General features: G+C 36.4%; 1 protein-coding gene across 8 annotated transcripts in view; it reads left to right on the forward strand.

Annotated features, from left to right (window-relative positions):
• The window catches only part of NUMB (NUMB endocytic adaptor protein), a 191,274-nt gene that overhangs the window by 134,144 nt on the left and 37,902 nt on the right, over positions 1-19,228 (forward strand). For all 8 annotated transcript variants that reach the window (XM_046009246.1, XM_046009250.1, XM_046009252.1 and 5 more), the window contains one exon: positions 14,006-14,080. In XM_046009246.1, coding sequence (XP_045865202.1) covers positions 14,006-14,080 — 75 coding nt within the window. The remainder of the gene's footprint in view (positions 1-14,005; positions 14,081-19,228) is intronic.

The following is a 19,228-nucleotide window of genomic DNA, read 5'->3' on the forward strand; positions in this document are numbered from 1 at the left end:
CTTAAAACCCAAGAAACAAATCATCTAATTAAAAAATGGGCAGTAGACATGAATGGACATTTTTCCAAAGAAGACATACAGATGGCTAACAGACACGTGAAAAGGTGATTAGCATAACTTATTATCAGGGAAATGCACATCAAATCCAAACTACAGTATTACCTCACACCTGTCATAATGGCTAAAATCAACAACACAAGAAATGACAGGTGTTGGCAAAGTTGCAGAGAAAAAGGAACCCTCTTGCAGGGTTGGCGGGAATGTAAACAGATGCAGCCATTCTGGAAAACAGTATGGAGGTTCCTCAGAAAGTTAAAAATAGAATGACTCTGTGATCCAGCAATTGCACTACTAGGTATTTACCAAAAGAATACAGAAATACGAATCCAGAGGCGTATATGCACCCTGATGGTTATAGCAGCATTATCTACAATATTCAAATTATGGAAGCAGCCCGAGTGTCCCATCAGTTGATGAATTGTTAAAGAAGATGTGGTATGTATATACAATGGAATATTACTCAGTCATAAAAAATAATGAAAACTCGCCATTTGCAATAACAGGGAGCTATAGAGTATAATGCTAAGTGAAACAAGGAAAGACAAATGCCATATGATTTCACTTAAATGTGGAATCAAAGAAGCAAAGGGAAAAAAGAGGCAAACTGAGAAACAAACTCTTAACTATACAGAACAAACAGATGGTTATCTGAGGAGAGGTGGGTGGGGGGTGAGCTTAATGGGTGTTGGGGATTAAGGAATGCATTTCTTGTGATGAGCACTGGGTGATGTATAGAAGTGTTGCATCACTGTATTGTACAACTGAAAGTGATACGACATTACTAACTGGAATTTAAATATAAACTTAAAAAATAAAATATAAATAGGTAAAATGAAAAAAAATGAGCAAAGGATGTAAATTGATATTTCCCCAAAGAAGATACACAATTGGCCAATTAGCATGTGAAAAGATAGATTAGGAGCATACAAATAAAAAACACAAGATACCTACTTTACACCTGTTAGGAGGATGGTATAATTTAAAAAGAAAGAAAATGAAGTGCTGGTGAGCATGTGGGGAAATTGAAACCCTCATACATTTTGATAGGAATGTTAAATAGTGCAATGCTATGGATTGCACTTGCTAATCTAGAAAGAAATGTACAAGAGTGTATTTGAAGGCTACCATAAAACTTCAGAGACATAAAAGACTTGAATAAATACTGTAGATGGGATAGGTCAGTATTACAGTATCAGTTTTTCTCAGCTAGTGAACTTAGGGCAATCTTAATTAAACACCAAGGGTTTGGAGCACCTGAGTGGCTCAGTTGGTTAGTGTCTGCCTTTGGCTCATGTCATGATCCCAGGGTCCTGGGATTGAGCCCTGAGTCAGGCTCCCTGCTCAGCGAGAAGTCTGCTTCTCCCTATCCTTCTGTCCCTCCATCCCACTTGTGTCCTCTTGCTTGCTCTCTCTCAAATAAATAAATAAAATCTCAAAAACACCAAGGGTGTTTTGGACAGGAATTGAACAGAATTATTCCAAAGTTGATATCAAAGATTAAAGACAGGAAATAACTAAGAAAGTTCTATGGGAGAAAAATTAAAGTGATCATGCCAAAACATATTAAAACTTACTTACTTAATTTATTTATATTAATTATTTTATTAACATATAATGTATTATTTGTTTCAGGGGTACAGGTCTGTGATTCATCAGTCTTACACAATTCATAGCACTCACCATAACACATACCCTCCCCAATGTCCATCACCCAGCCACCCCATCCCTCCACCCACCTCCACTCTAGCAACCCTTAGTTTGTTTCCTGAGATTAAGAGTCTCTTATGGTTTCTCTCCCTCTCTGGTTTTGTCTTGTTTTATTTTTCCCTCCCTTCCCCTATGATCCTCTTTCTTGTTTCTTAGATGCCTCATATCAGTGAGATCATATGATAATTGTCTCTCTCTGATTGACGTACTTCACTCCGTTTAATACCCTTTAGTTCCATCCACATCGTTGCAAATTGCAAGATTTTGTTTTTTGATTGCTGCATAATATTCAATTGTTATATACCCAATATCTTCTTTTTTCATTCATCTCTCGATAGACATCTAGGCCTTTCCATAGTTTGGCTATTGTGGACATTGCTGCTCTAAACATTTGGGTGCATGTGCCCCTTCGGATAACTACATTTGTATCTTTAGGGTAAATACCCAGTAGTGCAATTGCTGCGTCATAGGGTAGCTCTATTTCAACTTTTTAAGGAACCTCTGTACTGTTTACCAGAGTGGCTGCACCAGCTTGCATTCCCACCAACAGTGTAGGAGGGTTCCCCTTTCTCTGCGTCCTTGCCAACATCTTTCGTTTCCTAACTTGTTAATTTTAGCCATTCTGACTGGTGTGAGGTGGTATCTCATTGTGGTTTTGATTTGTATTTCCCTGATGCCGAGTGACGTGGAGCACTTTTCATGTGTCTGTTGGCCATTTGGATGTCTTCTTTGCAGAAATGTCTGTTCATGTCCTCTGCTCATTTCTTGATTGGCTTGTTTGTCCTTTGCTAAGTTCTGTATAGATTTTGCTAAGTTCTGTATAGATTTTGGATACTAGTCCTTTATCTGATATGTCATTTGCAGATATCTTCTCCCATTCTGTCGGTTGTCTTTTGCTAAGTTCTGTATAGTTTGCTAAGTTCTGTATAGATTTTGGATACTAGTCCTTTATCTGATATGTCATTTGCGGATATCTTCTCCCATTCTGTCGGTTGTCTTTTGGTTTTGTTGACTGTTTCCTTTGCTGTGCAAAAGCTTTTGATCTTGATGAAGTCCCAATAGTTCATTTTTGCCCTTGCTTCCCTTGCCTTTGGTGATGTTTCTAGGAAGAAGTTGCTATGGCTGAGGTTAAAGAGGTTGCTGCCTGTGTTCTAAGGGATTTTGATGGATTCCTGTCTCACACTGAGGTCTTTCATCCATTTTGTGTCTATTTTTGTGTATGATGTAAGGAAATGGTCCAGTTTCATTCATCAGCATGTGGCCCTCCAATTTTCCCAACACCATTTGCCGAAGAGACTTTTTTCCATGGGACATTCTTTCCTGCTTTGTTGAAGATTAGTTGACCATACAGTTGAGGGTCCATTTCTGGGCTCTCTATTCTTTTCCATTGATCTCTTTTCGTTTTTGTGCCAGTACCATACTGTCTTAATGATTATAGCTTTGTAATAGAGCTTTAAGTCTGGAATTGTGATGCTACCAGATTTGGTTTTCTTTTTCAACATTCCTCTGGTTATTCAGGGTCTTTTTTGGTTCCATACAAATTTTAGGATTATTTGTTCCATTAAAAAAAAAAAAGTTGATGGTATTTTGATAGGGATTGCATTAAATGTATAGATTGCTCTAGGTAGCATAGACTTTTTCACAATATTTATTCTTCCAGTCCATCAGCATGGAATGTTTTTCCATTTCTTTATGTCTTCCTCAGTTTCTTTTACGAATGTTCTATAGTTGTCTGAGTACAGATTCTTTGCCTCTTTGGTTAGGTTTATTCCTAGGTATCTTATGGTTTGGGGAGCAGTTGTAAATAGAATCAAATCCTTAATTTCTCTTTCTTCCATCTTGTTGTTGGTGTATAGAAATGCAACTGATTTCTGTGCTTTGATTTATATCATGACACTTCACTGAATTCTTGGATGAGTTCTAGCAATTTTGGGTTAGAGTCTTTTGGGGTTTCCACATAAAGTATCATATCATCTACAGAGAGTTTGATTTTTTCTTTGCCAATTCGGAGCTTTTTATTTTGTTGTTGTTGTTATCTCATTGCTGAAGTTAGGACTTCTAGTACTATGTTGAATAGCAGTGGTGATAGTGGACATCACTGCCAAGTTCCTGCCCTTAGGGTTGACAATCTCTCAGTTTTTCCCCGTTGAGAATAATACTTTTAGGTTTTTCATAGATGACTTTTATGATATTGAGGTATGTACCCTCTCTGCCTACACTGTGAAGAGTTTTGATCAAGAAAGGATGTTGTACTTTGTCAAATGCTTTTTCTGCATCTACTGAGAGTATCATATGGTTCTTGTTATTTGTTTTATTAATGTACTGTGTCACATTGATTAATTTGCGGATATTGAACCAACCTTGCAGCCCAGGAATAAATCCCACTTGGTCATGGTGAATAATCCTTTCAATGTACTGTTGGATCCTGTTGGCTAGTTTTCTGGTGAGAATTTTTGCATCCATGTTCATCAGGGATAGTGGTCTGTAATTCTCCTGTTTGATGGGGTCTTTGTCTGGTTTGGGGATCAAGGTAATGCTGGCCTCATAAAATGAGTTTGGAAGTTTTCCTTCCATTTCTATTTTTTGGAACAGTTTCAGGAAAATGGGTATTAATTCTTCCTTAAATGTTTGGTAGAATTCCCCTGGGAAGCCATCTGGCTCTGGCTTTTTGTTTGTTGGGAGATTTTTTATTATTGCTTCAATTTCCTTACTGGTTATGGGTCTGCTCAGGTTTTCTCTTTCTTCCTGGTTCAGTTTTGGTAGTTTATGCATTCTAGGAATTCATCCATTTCTTCCAGGTTGTCAGATTTGCTGGCATATAGTTGCTCATAATATGTTTTTATAATTGTTTGTATTTCTTGGGTATTGGTTGTGATCTCTCCTCTTTCATGATTTTATTAATTTGGGTCTTTCTCTTTTCTTTTTTTTTTTTTTTTCTTTTTTCTTTTTGATAAGTCTGGCCACGGGTTTATCAATCTTATTCATTCTTTCAGGGAACTACCTCCTGCTTTGGTTGATCTGTTCAACTGTTCTTTTGGTTTCTATTTCATTGATTTCAGCTCTGATCTTTATTATTTCTTTTATGCTGGGTTTAGACTTTCTTTGCCATTCTCTCTCCAGCTCCTTTGGTTATAGGGTTAGATTGTGTACTTGGGACATTTCTTACTTCTTGAGAAAGGCTTGTATTGCTATATACTTTCCTCTTCAGACCACCTTTGCTGTATCTCAAAGGTTTTGAACAGTTGTGTTTTGTTTTCATTTGTTTCCATGATTTTTTAAAATTCTTCTTTAATTTCCTGGTTGACCCATTCATTCTTTAGTAGGATCCTCTTTAGCCTCCATGTATTTCAGTTCTTTTCAACTTTTGTCTTGTGATTGAATTCTAGTTTCAAAGCATTGTGGTCTGGAAATGTGCGGGGAATGATACCATTCTTTTGGTACCAGTTGAGACCTGATTTGTGTCCCAGGATGTGATCTATTCTGGAGAATGTTCCATGTGCACTAGAGAAGAATGTGTATTATGTTGGTTTGTGATGCAGTTGTTCTGAATATATCTGTGAAGTCCATCTGATCCAGTGTGTCATTTAAAGCCCTTATTCCCTTGTTGATCTTTCGCTTAGATGATCTGCCCATTTCAATGAGGGGGATGTTAAAGCCCACTACTATTATTGTATTATTGTTGATGTGTTTCTTTGATTTTGTTTCTTTGATTTGATTGGCTTATGTAATTGGCTGCTCCCATGTTAGGGTCATAGATACTTAAAATTATTAGATCATCTTGTTGGATAGACCCTTTAAGTATGATATAGTGTCCTTCCTCCTCTCTTGTTAAAGTCTTTGGTTTAAAATCTAATTTGTCTTCCATCTTTTTGTGTCTTCTTCAGTTTCTTTCATGAGTATTCTGTAGTTCCTCGAGTACAGATCCTTTACCTCTTTGGTTAGGTTTATTCCCAGGTATCTTATGGTTCTTGGTGCTATAGTAAATGGAATCGATTCTCTAATTTCCCTTTCTGTATTTTCATTGTTAGTGTATAAGAAAGCCACTGATTTCTGTACATTGACTTTGTATCCTGCCACGTTACTGAATTGCTGTATGAGTTCTAATAGTTTGGGGGTGGACTCTTTTGGGTTTTCCATATAAAGAATCATGTCATCTGCAAAGAGAGATTTTACTTCTTCATTGCCAATTTGGATACCTTTTGTTTCTCTTTGTTATCTGATTGCTGTTGCTAGGACTTCTAATACTATGTTGAACAAGAGTGGTGAGAGTGGGCGTCCTTGTCGTGTTCCTGATCTCAACGGGAAGGCTGCGAGCTTTTTCCCATTGAGGATGATATTTGCAGTGGGTCACACAAAAAGATGGAAGACCATCATGCTCTTGGATCAGAAGAATAAACATTGTTAAAATGTCTATACTGCCTAGAGCAATTTATACTTTTAATGCCATTCCAATCAAAATTCCACCAGTATTTTTCAAAGAGCTGGAGCAAATAATCCTAAAATTTGTATGGAATGAGAAGAGACCCCGAATTGCTAAGGAAATGTTGAAAAACAAAAATAAAACTGGCAGCATCACGTTACCTGATTTCAAGCTTTACTACAAAGCTGTGATCACCAAGACAGCATGGTACTGGCATAAAAACAGACACATAGACCAGTGGAACAGAGTAGAGAGCCCAGCCATGGACCCTCAACACTATGGTCAAATAATCTTTGACAAAACAGGAAAAAATATACAGTGGAAAAAAGACAGTCTCTTCAATAAATGGTGCTGGGAAAATTGGACAGCTATATGCAGAAGAATGAAAATCGACCATTCTCTTACACCATACACAAAGATAAACTCGAAATGGATAAAAGACCTCAATGTGAGACAGGAATCCATCAGAATCCTAGAGGAGAACATAGGCAGTAACCTCTTCGATATCAGCCACAGCAACTTCTTTCAAGATATGTCTCCAAAGGCCAAGGAAACAAAAGCGAAAATGAACTTTTGGGATGTCATCAAGATCAAAAGCTTCTGCACAGCAAAGGAAACAGTCAACAAAACAAAGAAGCAACCCACGGAATGGGAAATAATTTGCAAATGACAGTATAGACAGAAGGTTGATATCCAGGATCTATAAAGAACTTCTCAAACTCAACACACATGAAACAGATAATTATATAAAAAAAATGGGCAGAAGGTATGAACAGACACTTTTCCAATGAAGACATACAAATGGCTATCAGACACATGAAAAAATGTTCTTCACTAGCCATCAGGGAGATTCAAATTAAAACCACATTGAGATACCACCTTACACCAGTTAGAATGGCCAAAATTAGCAAGACAGGAAACAACGTGTGTTGGAGAGGATGTGGAGAAAGGGGAACCCTCTTACACTGTTGGTGGGAATGCAAGTTGGTGCAGCCACTTTGGAGAACAATGTGGAGATTCCTTAAGAAATTAAAAATAGAACTTCCCTATGACCCTGCAATTGCACTGCTGGGTATTTACCCCAAAGATGCAGATGTAGTGAAAAGAAGGGCCATCTGTACCCCAATGTTTATTGCAGCAATGGCCACAGTCGCCAAACTGTGGAAAGAACCGAGATGTCCTTCAACAGACGAATGGATAAGGAAGATGTGGTCCATATACACGATGGAGTATTATGCCTCCATCAGTAAGGATGAATACCCAACTTTTGTATCAACATGGATGGGACTGGAAGAGATTATGCTGAGTGAAATAAATCAAGCAGAGAGAGTCAGTTATCATATGGTTTCACTTATTTGTGGAGCATAACAAATACCATGGAGGACATGGGGAGATGGAGAGGAGAAGGAGAGTTGAGGGAAATTGGAAGGGGAGATGAACCATGAGAGACTATCAGCTCTGAAAAACAACCTGAGGGTTTTGAAGGGGTGGGGGGTGGGAGGTTGGCGGAACCAGGTAGTGGGTATTAGGGAGGGCACGTATTGCATGGAGCACTGGGTGTGGTGCAAAAACAATGAATAGTGTTACACTGAAAAGAAATTTTTAAAAAAATCTAATTTGTCTGATAAGGATTGCCACTCCAGCTTCTTTTGCTGTCCATTAGCATCTCAATGGTTTCCCACCCCCATTTTAAACTCGGAAGTGTCTTTGGGTCTAAGTGAGTCTCTTGCAGACAGCATATTGATAAGTCTTGTTTTTTAATCTAACTTGATACCTTGTATCTTTTGATTGGGGCATTTAGCCCATTTACATTCATGGGGGTAACTGTTGAAAGATATGATTTTAGTGTTATTGTATTGCCTGTAAGGTGACTGTTACTGTATATTGTCTCTGTTCCTTTCTGGTCTGTGTTACTTTTAGGCTCTCTCTTTGCTTAGAGGACCCCTTTCAGTATTTCCTATAGGGCTGCTGTTTGCAAATTTTTTTAGTTTTTGTTTGTACTGGAAGATTTTTAGTTCTCCTTCTATTTTCAGTGACAGCCTAGCCTGATATAGTATTCTTGGCTGCATATTTTTCTCATTTAGTGCTCTGAACATACCATCCTAGTCCTTTCTGGCCTGCTAGGTCTCTGTGATAGGTCTGCTGCTAATCTAATATTTCTGTTGTTGTAGGTTACAGACCTCTTGTCCCCTGAGCTGCTTTCAGGATTTTCTCTTTATCTCTGAGACAAGTTTTACTATTAGATGACTGGATGTTGAGCTATTTTTATTGATTTTGAGGAAGGTTCTCTGTGCCTCCTGGATTTTGATGCCTATTTCCTTCCCCAAATTAGGGAAGTTCTCTGCTATATTTTGCTCCAATATACCTTCTGCCTCTCTCTTTCTTCTGCTTCTGGGATCCCAATTATTCTAATGTTGTTTTGTCTTATGGTATCACTTGTCTCTTAAGTTCTCCCCTTATGATCCAGTAGTTTGTTTCTCTTTTTCTCAGCTTCTTTATTGTCCATCATTTGGTCTTTTGTATCACTGATTCTCTCTTCTGCCTCATTAACCCAGTAGTTAGAGCCTGTTTTTTTAATTGCTCCTCATTGATAGACTTTTTAATTTCAACTTGGTTAGATTTTAGTTCTTTTATTTCTCCAAAAAGGGATTCTCTAATATCTTCTGTGTTTTTTTTTCAAGCCGCACTAGTATATTTATAATAATCGTCATTCTGAACACTAGTTCCAACATCTTACCAATGTCCATGTTGATTAGGTCCCTGGCAGTCAGTACTGCCACTTGTTCTATTTTTTTTTTTTTTTTTTTGAGGTGAGTCTTTCCCTTTTGTCATTTTGTCCAGATAAGATTAGATGAATGAGAGAACAAAATGCTGAAAAGGTAACAATGATCCCAGAAAATACACATAACCAAATCAGAAGAGACCCAAAATTGGGGGGGAAATATAGGGGGGGAATATATGTATATATATATGAATGATCAAGGTGGTGAACAGAATAGAGCTATACTCTAGATTTTGGTTGTATTTTGGTCTGTTAGGAGAAACTGCATCCCAAAATTTTAAGGAAGGAAAAAAAAAATACATATATATATACCAAAAAAAGGGAGTAAATACAATGGATGGATGAACTATGACTATAAATATGAAAATTTAAAAATATTTTTAAAAAGGAATTGATAAGAAGTTGGTTGGGAAAAAAAATGTTAAGAAAAGGAGAACGTGATCAGGCAGGAAACTAGAACAAACCATATACTAGATTTAGGGTATATTTTAGTCTGTTAGAAGAAACTATCCCTGGGCGCCTGGGTGGCTCAGTGGGTTCAGCCTCTGCCTTTGGCTCAGGTCATGATCTCAGGGTCCTGGGATCAAGCCCCACATCGGGCTCTCTGCTTGGCGGGGAACCTGCTTCCCCCACCCTTCTGCCTGCCTCTCTGCCTGCCTCTCTGCCTACTTGTGATCTCTCTCTCTCTATCAAATAAATTAATTTTTTTTAAATCTTAAAAAAAAGAAACTGTATCCCAAAATTTTAAAGAGAGAAAAACTTATGAAAAAAAATGAAAAAAAATTTCTTTAAATTTTTTTATTCACATATAATGTATTATTAGCCCCAGGGGTACAGGTCTCCAAATCGCCAGGTTTACACACTTCTCAGCACTCACCATATAGTGCATATTTTGCCCAATAAAATTTTTTTAAAAAATAGAAAAAGAAAATAAATAAAATTTTAAAAATTAATTTTGAAAGACTAAAGAGTCATGGGGAAAAAGCCAAAAATTCTGTGTGCTGTATTCTCCTAGCACTGGAGTTTTGTGTTCTCATTGATCAGTAAACTTGGTCATGGCTGGATGTTCTTGCTGATCTTCCAAGAGTTAGGCCTGTTGCAGTGATTTTCAAATGTCCTTGCCTGAGGTAGAATTGCACCACCCTTGCCAGGGGCCAGGCTAAGCAATCTGCTCAGGTTCGGGTTTGCTCTTGGTAGCTTTTGTTTCCTGAAAGCTTTGCGTATAGCTTTGGAGGATGGGAATGAAAATGGCGGCCTTCCAGTATCCAGCCCCTCAGTGAGACCTTAGAGAAAAGCAGTCAGTGACTCCTGTTTCCCTGGTCTCTGGCTAACTCTGTGCTCACCTATACTGTGAACAAGCGTTTCTGTCTCTGGCACACAACCCCGTTTGGAATTTCCAAACCCAGCAGATTCCTGCAGTGTACTCCCATGCTGCTCCTCCAGGGGGAGATAGGGGAGTCTCCCTGGATCTGCCACTTGTTGGGTCCTTGATCGAAGAGTAGTGGCCTAGTTGTGTTGTGGATCATGATTTATGAAAAGCCCAAACTGAGAGCCCACTTCTCAAGTCCGTTTTTGCAGGCAGCTTCCCTGCTCCAATACCCGAGAGTTCTGCCACACTCAGGTACCCCCTGTCTTTCCGTTGCCCCCAAGGGACCTGAGACCCCCCACTGTCCCAGTGAGGATTCCACTCCCCATTTAGCCTCTGGAGTAATGTTCGTTCTGTGGAGCAGACTTCTAAAAGTTCTGATTTTGTGCCCTGCCACTCTATCACTTGCTGGGAGCTGGCTGATGGAGACTCCCTCCCCCACCAGCCCCCATGGTCTGTCTTCCTGTATATCACCTGCTATTCACTACTCTACATGCCCTGTCTTCCAGAAAGTAGTTGCTTTTCTGTTCATAGAATTGCTGCTATTCTTTGATCTCCCGTTGAGTTTGTAGGTGTTCAGAATGGTTTGATAACCAGCTGAATTCCTGGGACCAGACGAAATTTAGATCTCCTACTCCTCTGCCATCTTGCTCCTCCCCCATATTAAAAGATTCTTAAACTATAATAAGTAAAAATAGAAGTAACAGTAAAACAAAATAGAATGTCCAGGATAATGTCATTTTTAATAATATGTATTTGGCATTTCAAGTCAGTGATTAAGGATAGAGTAAAAAACAAAACAACAGACTAAAAGAATTTAACAGTATATATAACAAGTTGCTAAGAATGAGATGTCAGAATTTCTTAAGATGTCAGGACAGTGGTGCAGGTTTTACTATTTTCCACTGCTTTATTTTCCTTACTTGTTGGACCAGGAAATTAAGAATATATTTTTGGTGTTTGAAAAAGGCCAAATATCAACAAAACATAAAAAAATCCTTTTTAGAGCTTAATTCATCCAGAGAGGTATTGAAGCATCCATTCATCATTGTCTTCTAAGCTGAAAAATAGAGCTTTCCAGAATTTGAGTTTAGGGATACCTGAGTGTCTCAGTTGGTTAAGTGTCTGTCTTTGGCTTAGGTCATGATCCCAGGGTCCTGGGATCAAGTCCCACATCAGGCTCCTTGCTCAGCGGGGAGCCTGCTTCTCCCTCTGCCTGCTGTTTCCTCAGCTTGTGTTCTCTCTCTCTCTCTCTCAGAAATAAATAAAATCCTAAAAAATAATAACAATAATTTTAGTTTGATATCCCTATCACTATAGCATCTGACTGTTGAGAACCAGCCTTCAGTGAGGGAGTACTCTGTTATTTCTTAAGTGTGAAATCAGTCTGAAAATCTAGAACTAGTTGACCAAACACTTGACATTTCTGATAGCCTATAATTTTGAGTTAGTATTTTTCTATAATTTTGAGTTAGTATTAGGAAAAAGATAAGCAAAGATGACTAAGTTTGGAATCTGTGTTAAAGCTATCCTGTAGTGAGCCAGACAGAGATACACTGATGAAAATTTGCTATTAGCATCCTTTCTTATTGATATGAAACCTTATTATTTTTAATGTAGTAGTATAGAAATTTTCTAAAATTTGAGGTTCTTATGTATACTCAGTATCCATAATGGATTCAGTGATATTAAATTTGAGAAAACATTACTTTACCACTGTACATCATCTGTAAAACCAAAGAATGTAACTAAATGTGGATCTAGATAGGAAGTGTAAAATTTGTAGCCAAATTCATTGCATTTGAGAATCCAAAATAAAATATGTAAATATTTATCTTATTGGATTTCATGTTACTTGGATTTGCCCTAAAGAGATTATATTCTTTCAACCTAGAACTATATATATAGTACATTATTTGATTCACTAAAAAGTGAGCATTCTTCCTATTTATATAATATTCATTCAGAATTACAGCTCTTACAATTCTTTAGACATTTTGGTCTCAGTTTATGATCTTTATGATTGATTCCTCAAGTATTTTGTTACCTGAAGTCGAGAACTTTCCTAAATTTATTTTAATTCATGGGTTTTATGCACTTTCTCAGTATTGGAAAGATTTGAGTAAAAGTAAAAGATAACCATGTATGCATTTTAAGAGTGTTCTGGGTCAAGCCGCTTGGGTTTGAGTTTTCACTAGCTGAATGACCTTGGGCAAGTTACTTAAACTCTATGCCTGTGTTTCCTGGAGCTCTTGTTATTCTACTCTCCCATGAGCTCGCACCATTTCACATCTACTCAGGGCCAAATGATGGGAGATATACAAGAAGCAGAAAGGGCATTGGTTCATCTTCCTGGAATCACAATTTCACTATACCAAGAGGAAAGTTCTCCTCTCAGGCTCTTGCAGGTTTCCACTGCTACCACCACCACAGGATAGCTTTGGGAGCTGGGGTGTGAGAAGAAAAATAAGAGATAAGTAAAAGGGAGAGAGATTCCTATACTCTCTCTGAAGATAAGGCATTTCCTTATTTGATCCTTGAGCCACAGCTAGAGTGCTTTTTCCAGAGTTCTTTCTTTGTGATAGCACACAGTTTTGGATTTCTGGCTGTATAAAGGCCAAGTTGGAAGTATCAGAAAGGGGAAGGGGGAAAATGGAGCAGGAGAGTAGGAGGCAAACTCCTTGCCAGTTCAGAAATAATTTGGATCCTGGTATTCTTCTCAGACAGCTTTTCTGCTCTTTACAAAAGGGGCTTGAAATACGTTCTGTTCAGGTTTTATGGTTTCATTCAATGGGTGGGACAGGGAAGATCGAGTCTACTAAATTGTACCCAGAACCAGCTTAAATTTCCTTTTTAAAAGAGAGCATTTTGGTAATATTTTCACCATCCTGTCTTTATTTTTCCCAAGGCTATTCCCATACAGAGGTACAATTTGAATTGCATTACTGTCTTGGAAAAAAAAAAAATTTGATTATCTCTCCATTGACTGTAGAATTAAGTAGAGACTCATTCCAGCATTCAGATTCCCAGCTGTACATATATCAAATCCTACCCAAACGGGAGTACTTGCGGATATATAGTTACACTATTCCACACCTATAACTTTTCTTAAATTCTTTCTACCTAAAATGGTTTCCCAGCCTTTCAGTTTTTGCCTCTTCAAATTCTACACATCTTTTAAAAGCTTTAAATGTATTGTCTTCTTAAAATTTGTCTTTTTAGTTCTCTGCCCTGCTCTTATGTGCTCCCCATAAAAGGATATGTGATCTCTTCAGTCTTTGAATAACTTATTTTTATTTGTGCCTTTTTCAGTATGTGTGTATACATATTTACATATGTATACATTTTGTTTTAAGGATTATTTTTGTTTTCAGAGATACAGTAACTGTGTCTAACACAGGCTGTTGTTATCTTCAGATCCAATAAATTTAGGTAACGTTTAGTGCCTGCCATTACTTTTCCACTTCTCTGTAACAATTCTTTGAGACATTTATTCTGAATTTCATTCATATGAGGATACTGAGGGTAAGTAAAGTAGCATCTTAACTCTTATACAGTGGCAGTTTCTTGAGTGCAGAAATTTTAATACTCAGTTTTCTTCCAACTAATACCTACCATGTAGTAGCTACTCAATATGCATAGCAATAACCCTTTTTTCTTCTTTCTGCAGTACCTTGGCCATGTAGAAGTTGATGAGTCAAGAGGAATGCACATCTGTGAAGATGCTGTAAAAAGATTGAAAGCTGTATGTATTTGATGGCTGCCACTGTTTATCTATGTACTGATATATTTTCTTAAGAGATTTTGTTCAGTAAATTTTAGTGATTCACTATCCAGTAAGACCAGTGTTTCTCTTAAGGCAAAAGATGTGGCCTCTAGTAAAGAGCATCTCATGCTCTCTGTCCAAAGGAGTAAATTATAAAGACCAACTTCGTCAGTTTAGGCCAGACATTATCCAAAAAGTACTTCGGATTCAGAACCCATATGAAACAAGTGGTATGAAATCTTACAGGTGAATAATGTTCTAAAACCAAGAGAAAACTGTTACAGTTAGTGTCTTAACCTAACTGTGATAGATGGGTTATAAATTGCTGATGTTAAATTTACTCTAAGAAACGGTGGAAGGTAGAGTTATCTCTGATGATGGCCAGTGAGGTTTACAGTGGGGGCAGGACTTACTATCTTGACTACTACTCTCCAGATTCCTTCTGTACACCCCTCTGACATAAACAGTGTATTTCCCCTGCCTTTTTCACAGACTTTGGCATACTTGAAATGGAGAGTCCTTTTCCAGGATGAATAATATTTTCTTTGCCTGTTATACCTTAGACTAAATCCCAAGCACATCCTTGTGTATTTAATAAAAGGAGAGAATGGATTCAGAGTTCACAAAGGTTCACATAGAAGTGTTAATACCATATTTTGGATAGGTTTGAAATGTCTCATAAACTCTGACAATCCTCTTCACAACCTTCCTTCTCTCCAATGTGTGGCCTTTTTCCAAACTCTTTGCTGTGAAAGCTTTAACTATTACTTCTGCATGACCTTGCCCCAGACAGCATTAAATACTTGTTTGCTTTGGGTTTGCTGGTATGGTAGGCTGCCACAAGTTGGTTACTAATGAGTGCTTTTTTTCCCCCTCAATTTGCTTATCAAAACTTTTCTGCTTGGTATATTTTATATGACCTCTCATCCATAATCCCTCATTATAAAAGATATAAGATTAAAGAAGCAAGCAACTTAGAGAAGTGTATTATATTTTGGAACAAATGTCTGTGAATCTGTTGTAAAAGGGAAAGGAGGAGAGAAATAACTGATTATAGTATGCAAGGAACAACAACAAAAAAAAACCCCCAATATGTAGACATATGGTATACTACATGTACATACATACATACCATTTACCTCAGATTATGGTCATTTAAATTCTTAAATGATTGACTCCCTTCCTATTCTAATCATCATTAATGTTAAAGGGACTTACTTTCATCTGTTATGGTATGTGAAGCTATAATGTATAGACTTGTCATGTCTATCTGAATATATTCTCCAGTTAAATACACCCTCAGACAATGTAATTTTCCAAGAAACATAAATTCAGTCTCTTCTTTACAGAATAATTCCAATTTCACTAAAAAAGTAAGTTTAGCTTGGAAAATTTTTTAAAGTAATACAGTGATTTGTCCTCCTAGTCATTAAAGAATATTTAAACATCATAATACTAATGACTGAAAACAACAGGCGAATCAGTGAATAGACTCAATAGACCTGAAACAGACTACAAATAGTTACCAAAATCTTATAACTTACATAACTTGCAGGTAGACGGTCATTGTGGAATGAGCCTTTAGAAAGTCTTCTAATTCAGAGCATGGCTTCATGTTCACTCTCTAAATAAGGGAAAACTAGGGATGATTTTAATTTGCACAGAAGATATTAAGAAATGGTATTTTAGTTTAATGAGCAGTGAATCCTCTTAACTAGTTTTTTTAGCCTACATTTAATAGAAACATCTCTTCATTATATAGATTTTATGTTCATTATCTAAAATACAAATGAATAAAAACAGTACAAAAAATTTTTTATAATCACAGAGATAGCCACTATTCACCATTTAGTTTTAAAACTAATTTTTTTTTAGGGACACCTGACTGGCTCAGTCAGAAATGCATGTGACTCTTTATCTGGGTCATGGGTTCGAGCCCCACGTTGGGTGTAGAAATTAAAATAAACTTTAAAAAGAATTTTTTTAATTTAGTGAATTTTTTTAACCTATTTATTTATTTATTAATATTTTATTTATTTATTTGACAGAGAGAGAGGTCACAAGTAGGCAGAGAGGCAGGCAGAGAAAGAGGGAGAAACAGGCTCCCCACTGAGCAGAGAGCCTGATGCAGGGCTCGATCCCAGGACCCTGAGATCATGACCTGAGCTGAAGGCAGAGGCTTAAACTAACACTGAGCTACCCAGGCGCCCCTCTTTTTATTTTTTGATCATGAAGATTATAAACTATAAATATCTCAAGTCCTACTTGAGATGTGGACTGTTTAGATAAAAAAATTTAAGAAGTTTGGTTTTTTACCAGAAATAGAAACCAAATTGCCATTTAAAAAATTATACCTATGCCTGGAACAGTATCTGGCACATAGTAGTCACTCAAAAATTATTTCTAGAATATACAGAAAACAATTCAGTCAATATGGTCAAATCAAATCTCATAACAATTATCATAACCCTATCTTACATTTAATGTCTTAAAGTTTATGAAAACCTTTTGTTTATCTCTAAATGATTCGTACTTCCCTGTGGTCATTTATGACTAATATGAAGTTCTGTAAGTACGTTGATTGCTTTTCTGGACATACTTAAACTTTTGGACTTTGAGGGGAAATTGACCACTTCTGAACTTTTCATTCAAGAAGTTATTTAAAATTTTTCAGACTAATGCTATCCAAGAGACTTGGGGCAAATGTTGTGCATAGTTTCACATAGATAAACATGTATTTAAAAAATAAGATTGAATTTTGGGATCAATTTCCTGTTTATTGTACTCAATGAAACTTCCTCTTATAAATACTCTTTCTAATGCTATACTGAGAAGTTTGCAGAAAGTTGGAAGTCTTCAAGATGTTGTTCTTCTCAGACCATATTAGTCCACAAATGTTTTAGATTTTTGTCTTTTCATATTTTTACTATGAAGAAATTTCTAGTTGCCTCCCCACCCTTACAAAACATTCATCTAACATTTAAAATCTGCTGTGCCAGATGCTTATATTGTGCCAAAAGCTGTGTCTTCCTTAGAGTTTCAAATAAATGGAAGCAAATGTAGAAGTGTACAAGCTTACAGATTAAAGAAGAAATAACGTGTTTATGGAACTAGTTTGAATGCCAGAGTTTTAAATTAAAGAATTACATAGCTCAGATGTACGAGTTAAGAAGCAAAACAAACATCTTAAACCTATCACTTGAATGATGTTTGAACTAAAAATGTGACATTCTGGAGCTTTTTAAGTTTGCAAATAATTGAAGAAGCCAGATAATTTGCAAATATAGTTCTTATTTATCCTCAAAGTAGTCCCTTACAATTTAGGATCACTTTAACATCAACTAGAAGTTACCTGTATAATTAATATTCTCAAATGAAAAGATAAAACTAAACAAGATCACCTTTTTTTAAAGATTGTTTTAAACCTGCTTCTCAGAGCATAAATGTTTAAATTCTTCTTACTTTGTATGACAAAGTTAATTACAGCTATTTTCAACTCATTTGCTTTGTGACATACGTGCACAAATTAGCCACTTTAGGACTTCGATCATATACGATAAATGGCAGAAACAACTATTGCCCATTTTCAGTGCCTTTATTGACATAGTTGAAGGGTGAGTAGTACCATCGTTTATTAGTCTATTTTGTAAAAAGTGAGGTAACCAAAGGCCCTTGCTGACACTGGTCCAAGATGTTCTTTCCTTTTAAAGGTCTTTTCTTCCCATTGTCTCTAAATGTCTCTCCCTCTCTGTCTTGGTTTTAGACTAGTTCCATTATACTGACAGTTTCTAATATGTTGTTTTTTTATTCACTATTTGATATATTTGCTTTAATATATGTTCTTGTTTTAGCAGGTAAAAGAATCATAACTTTTTTTTTTTTTTTTTAGAAAAAAGCACTAATATTCTCTAATAACTATCTTTTAATGCATTTTGCACGTCAACTTTTTTCATTAACAACTGAGGTCTTTGAAGAAAAGAGGGCATACTACATGTTTAACAAGAGATTTTCTGGGAGCTGAACTAAATATTAACAGATCTCTTTCCCTCACCTCCCTATCCCTCAAGAATGGTGAATCTTTTATCTTTGGCTGCATCTTTAAAAGCTGATGGTCACTCACAGTCTAACAAAACTAGGGTCACCAAACTTGGCAGTAGAAATAAACTTAGTCTTATTGCAGTAACTACCCCAATTTATTGTTTTTCCAGCTTAAGTTCAAACAGTTTTTGGAAATATTTGGTGCTGTTTGTAACTTAGGTAGGAAACAAATTCTTCAGTGTTTGAGAGTAGTGAATGAGTTTATAAATTGTCTGAGAGAGTAAAATTTCAGTACATTTGTCTTTTTCTGGGCATTTATCCAACATTAAAAACTGATGATAAAAACTAAAGGCTTAAATAGTTCAACCAAAGTTAGGAAATGTAAAGTTAAGATAGCTTGAGTTAGAACCCGTCTACTTCATATAAGTTCTTCTGATCTTAAATGGTGGTCAGCTTTCAAAATTTCTATAAGCTTAAAAATTGGTACTGGAACCAGAGATGATGTCTCTTATCTACATAGTTTCAGAGTTATATACTTAAAATTGTCAATGCAAGTTTCATTATTCTAAAACAGTATCATTTTAAAGGAAAACAAAATCCTATCTTAAAAATTTCAGTTGTGGTCCACAGATATATTTTTTTTTCACCTGCAGTGAAAGCATTAGCTTTGTGTTCTTTAAGGACAATGTATTCTCTGTTTAGAATAGAGCATATCTGTTATTTTCCTAAGATTGTTGTGGCATTGATCAGCCCACACATATACATACTTAGAAATTGATCCCAGTGGGTGAGTAAAGATTCTCTAAGTGACATCTTGAACTTGGTAAGAAAAAGTCTGACGAAGATTCTTGCTGCACACTCATAATTTAATTTTATGTATAGCATTTTTATGTGATTATGCGGTTATCCAAATGTGGACTTTTTTTTAAGTTGATGACTTCCATATAGTAGACCACTGATATTTTAAATTGAAAAATGTATATGGAAGTTGAAAATGTACTTACTACTCACGATTAGGAAATTTAAAATACAAATCTCAGCATGTCTTAATCTTTTTCTCTGCTGCCAAATTTGGATAACCTCTGTTTC

Source organism: Meles meles, chromosome 6 (genome assembly GCF_922984935.1).
Source record: "Meles meles chromosome 6, mMelMel3.1 paternal haplotype, whole genome shotgun sequence".
Lineage (NCBI taxonomy): Eukaryota > Metazoa > Chordata > Mammalia > Carnivora > Mustelidae > Meles > Meles meles.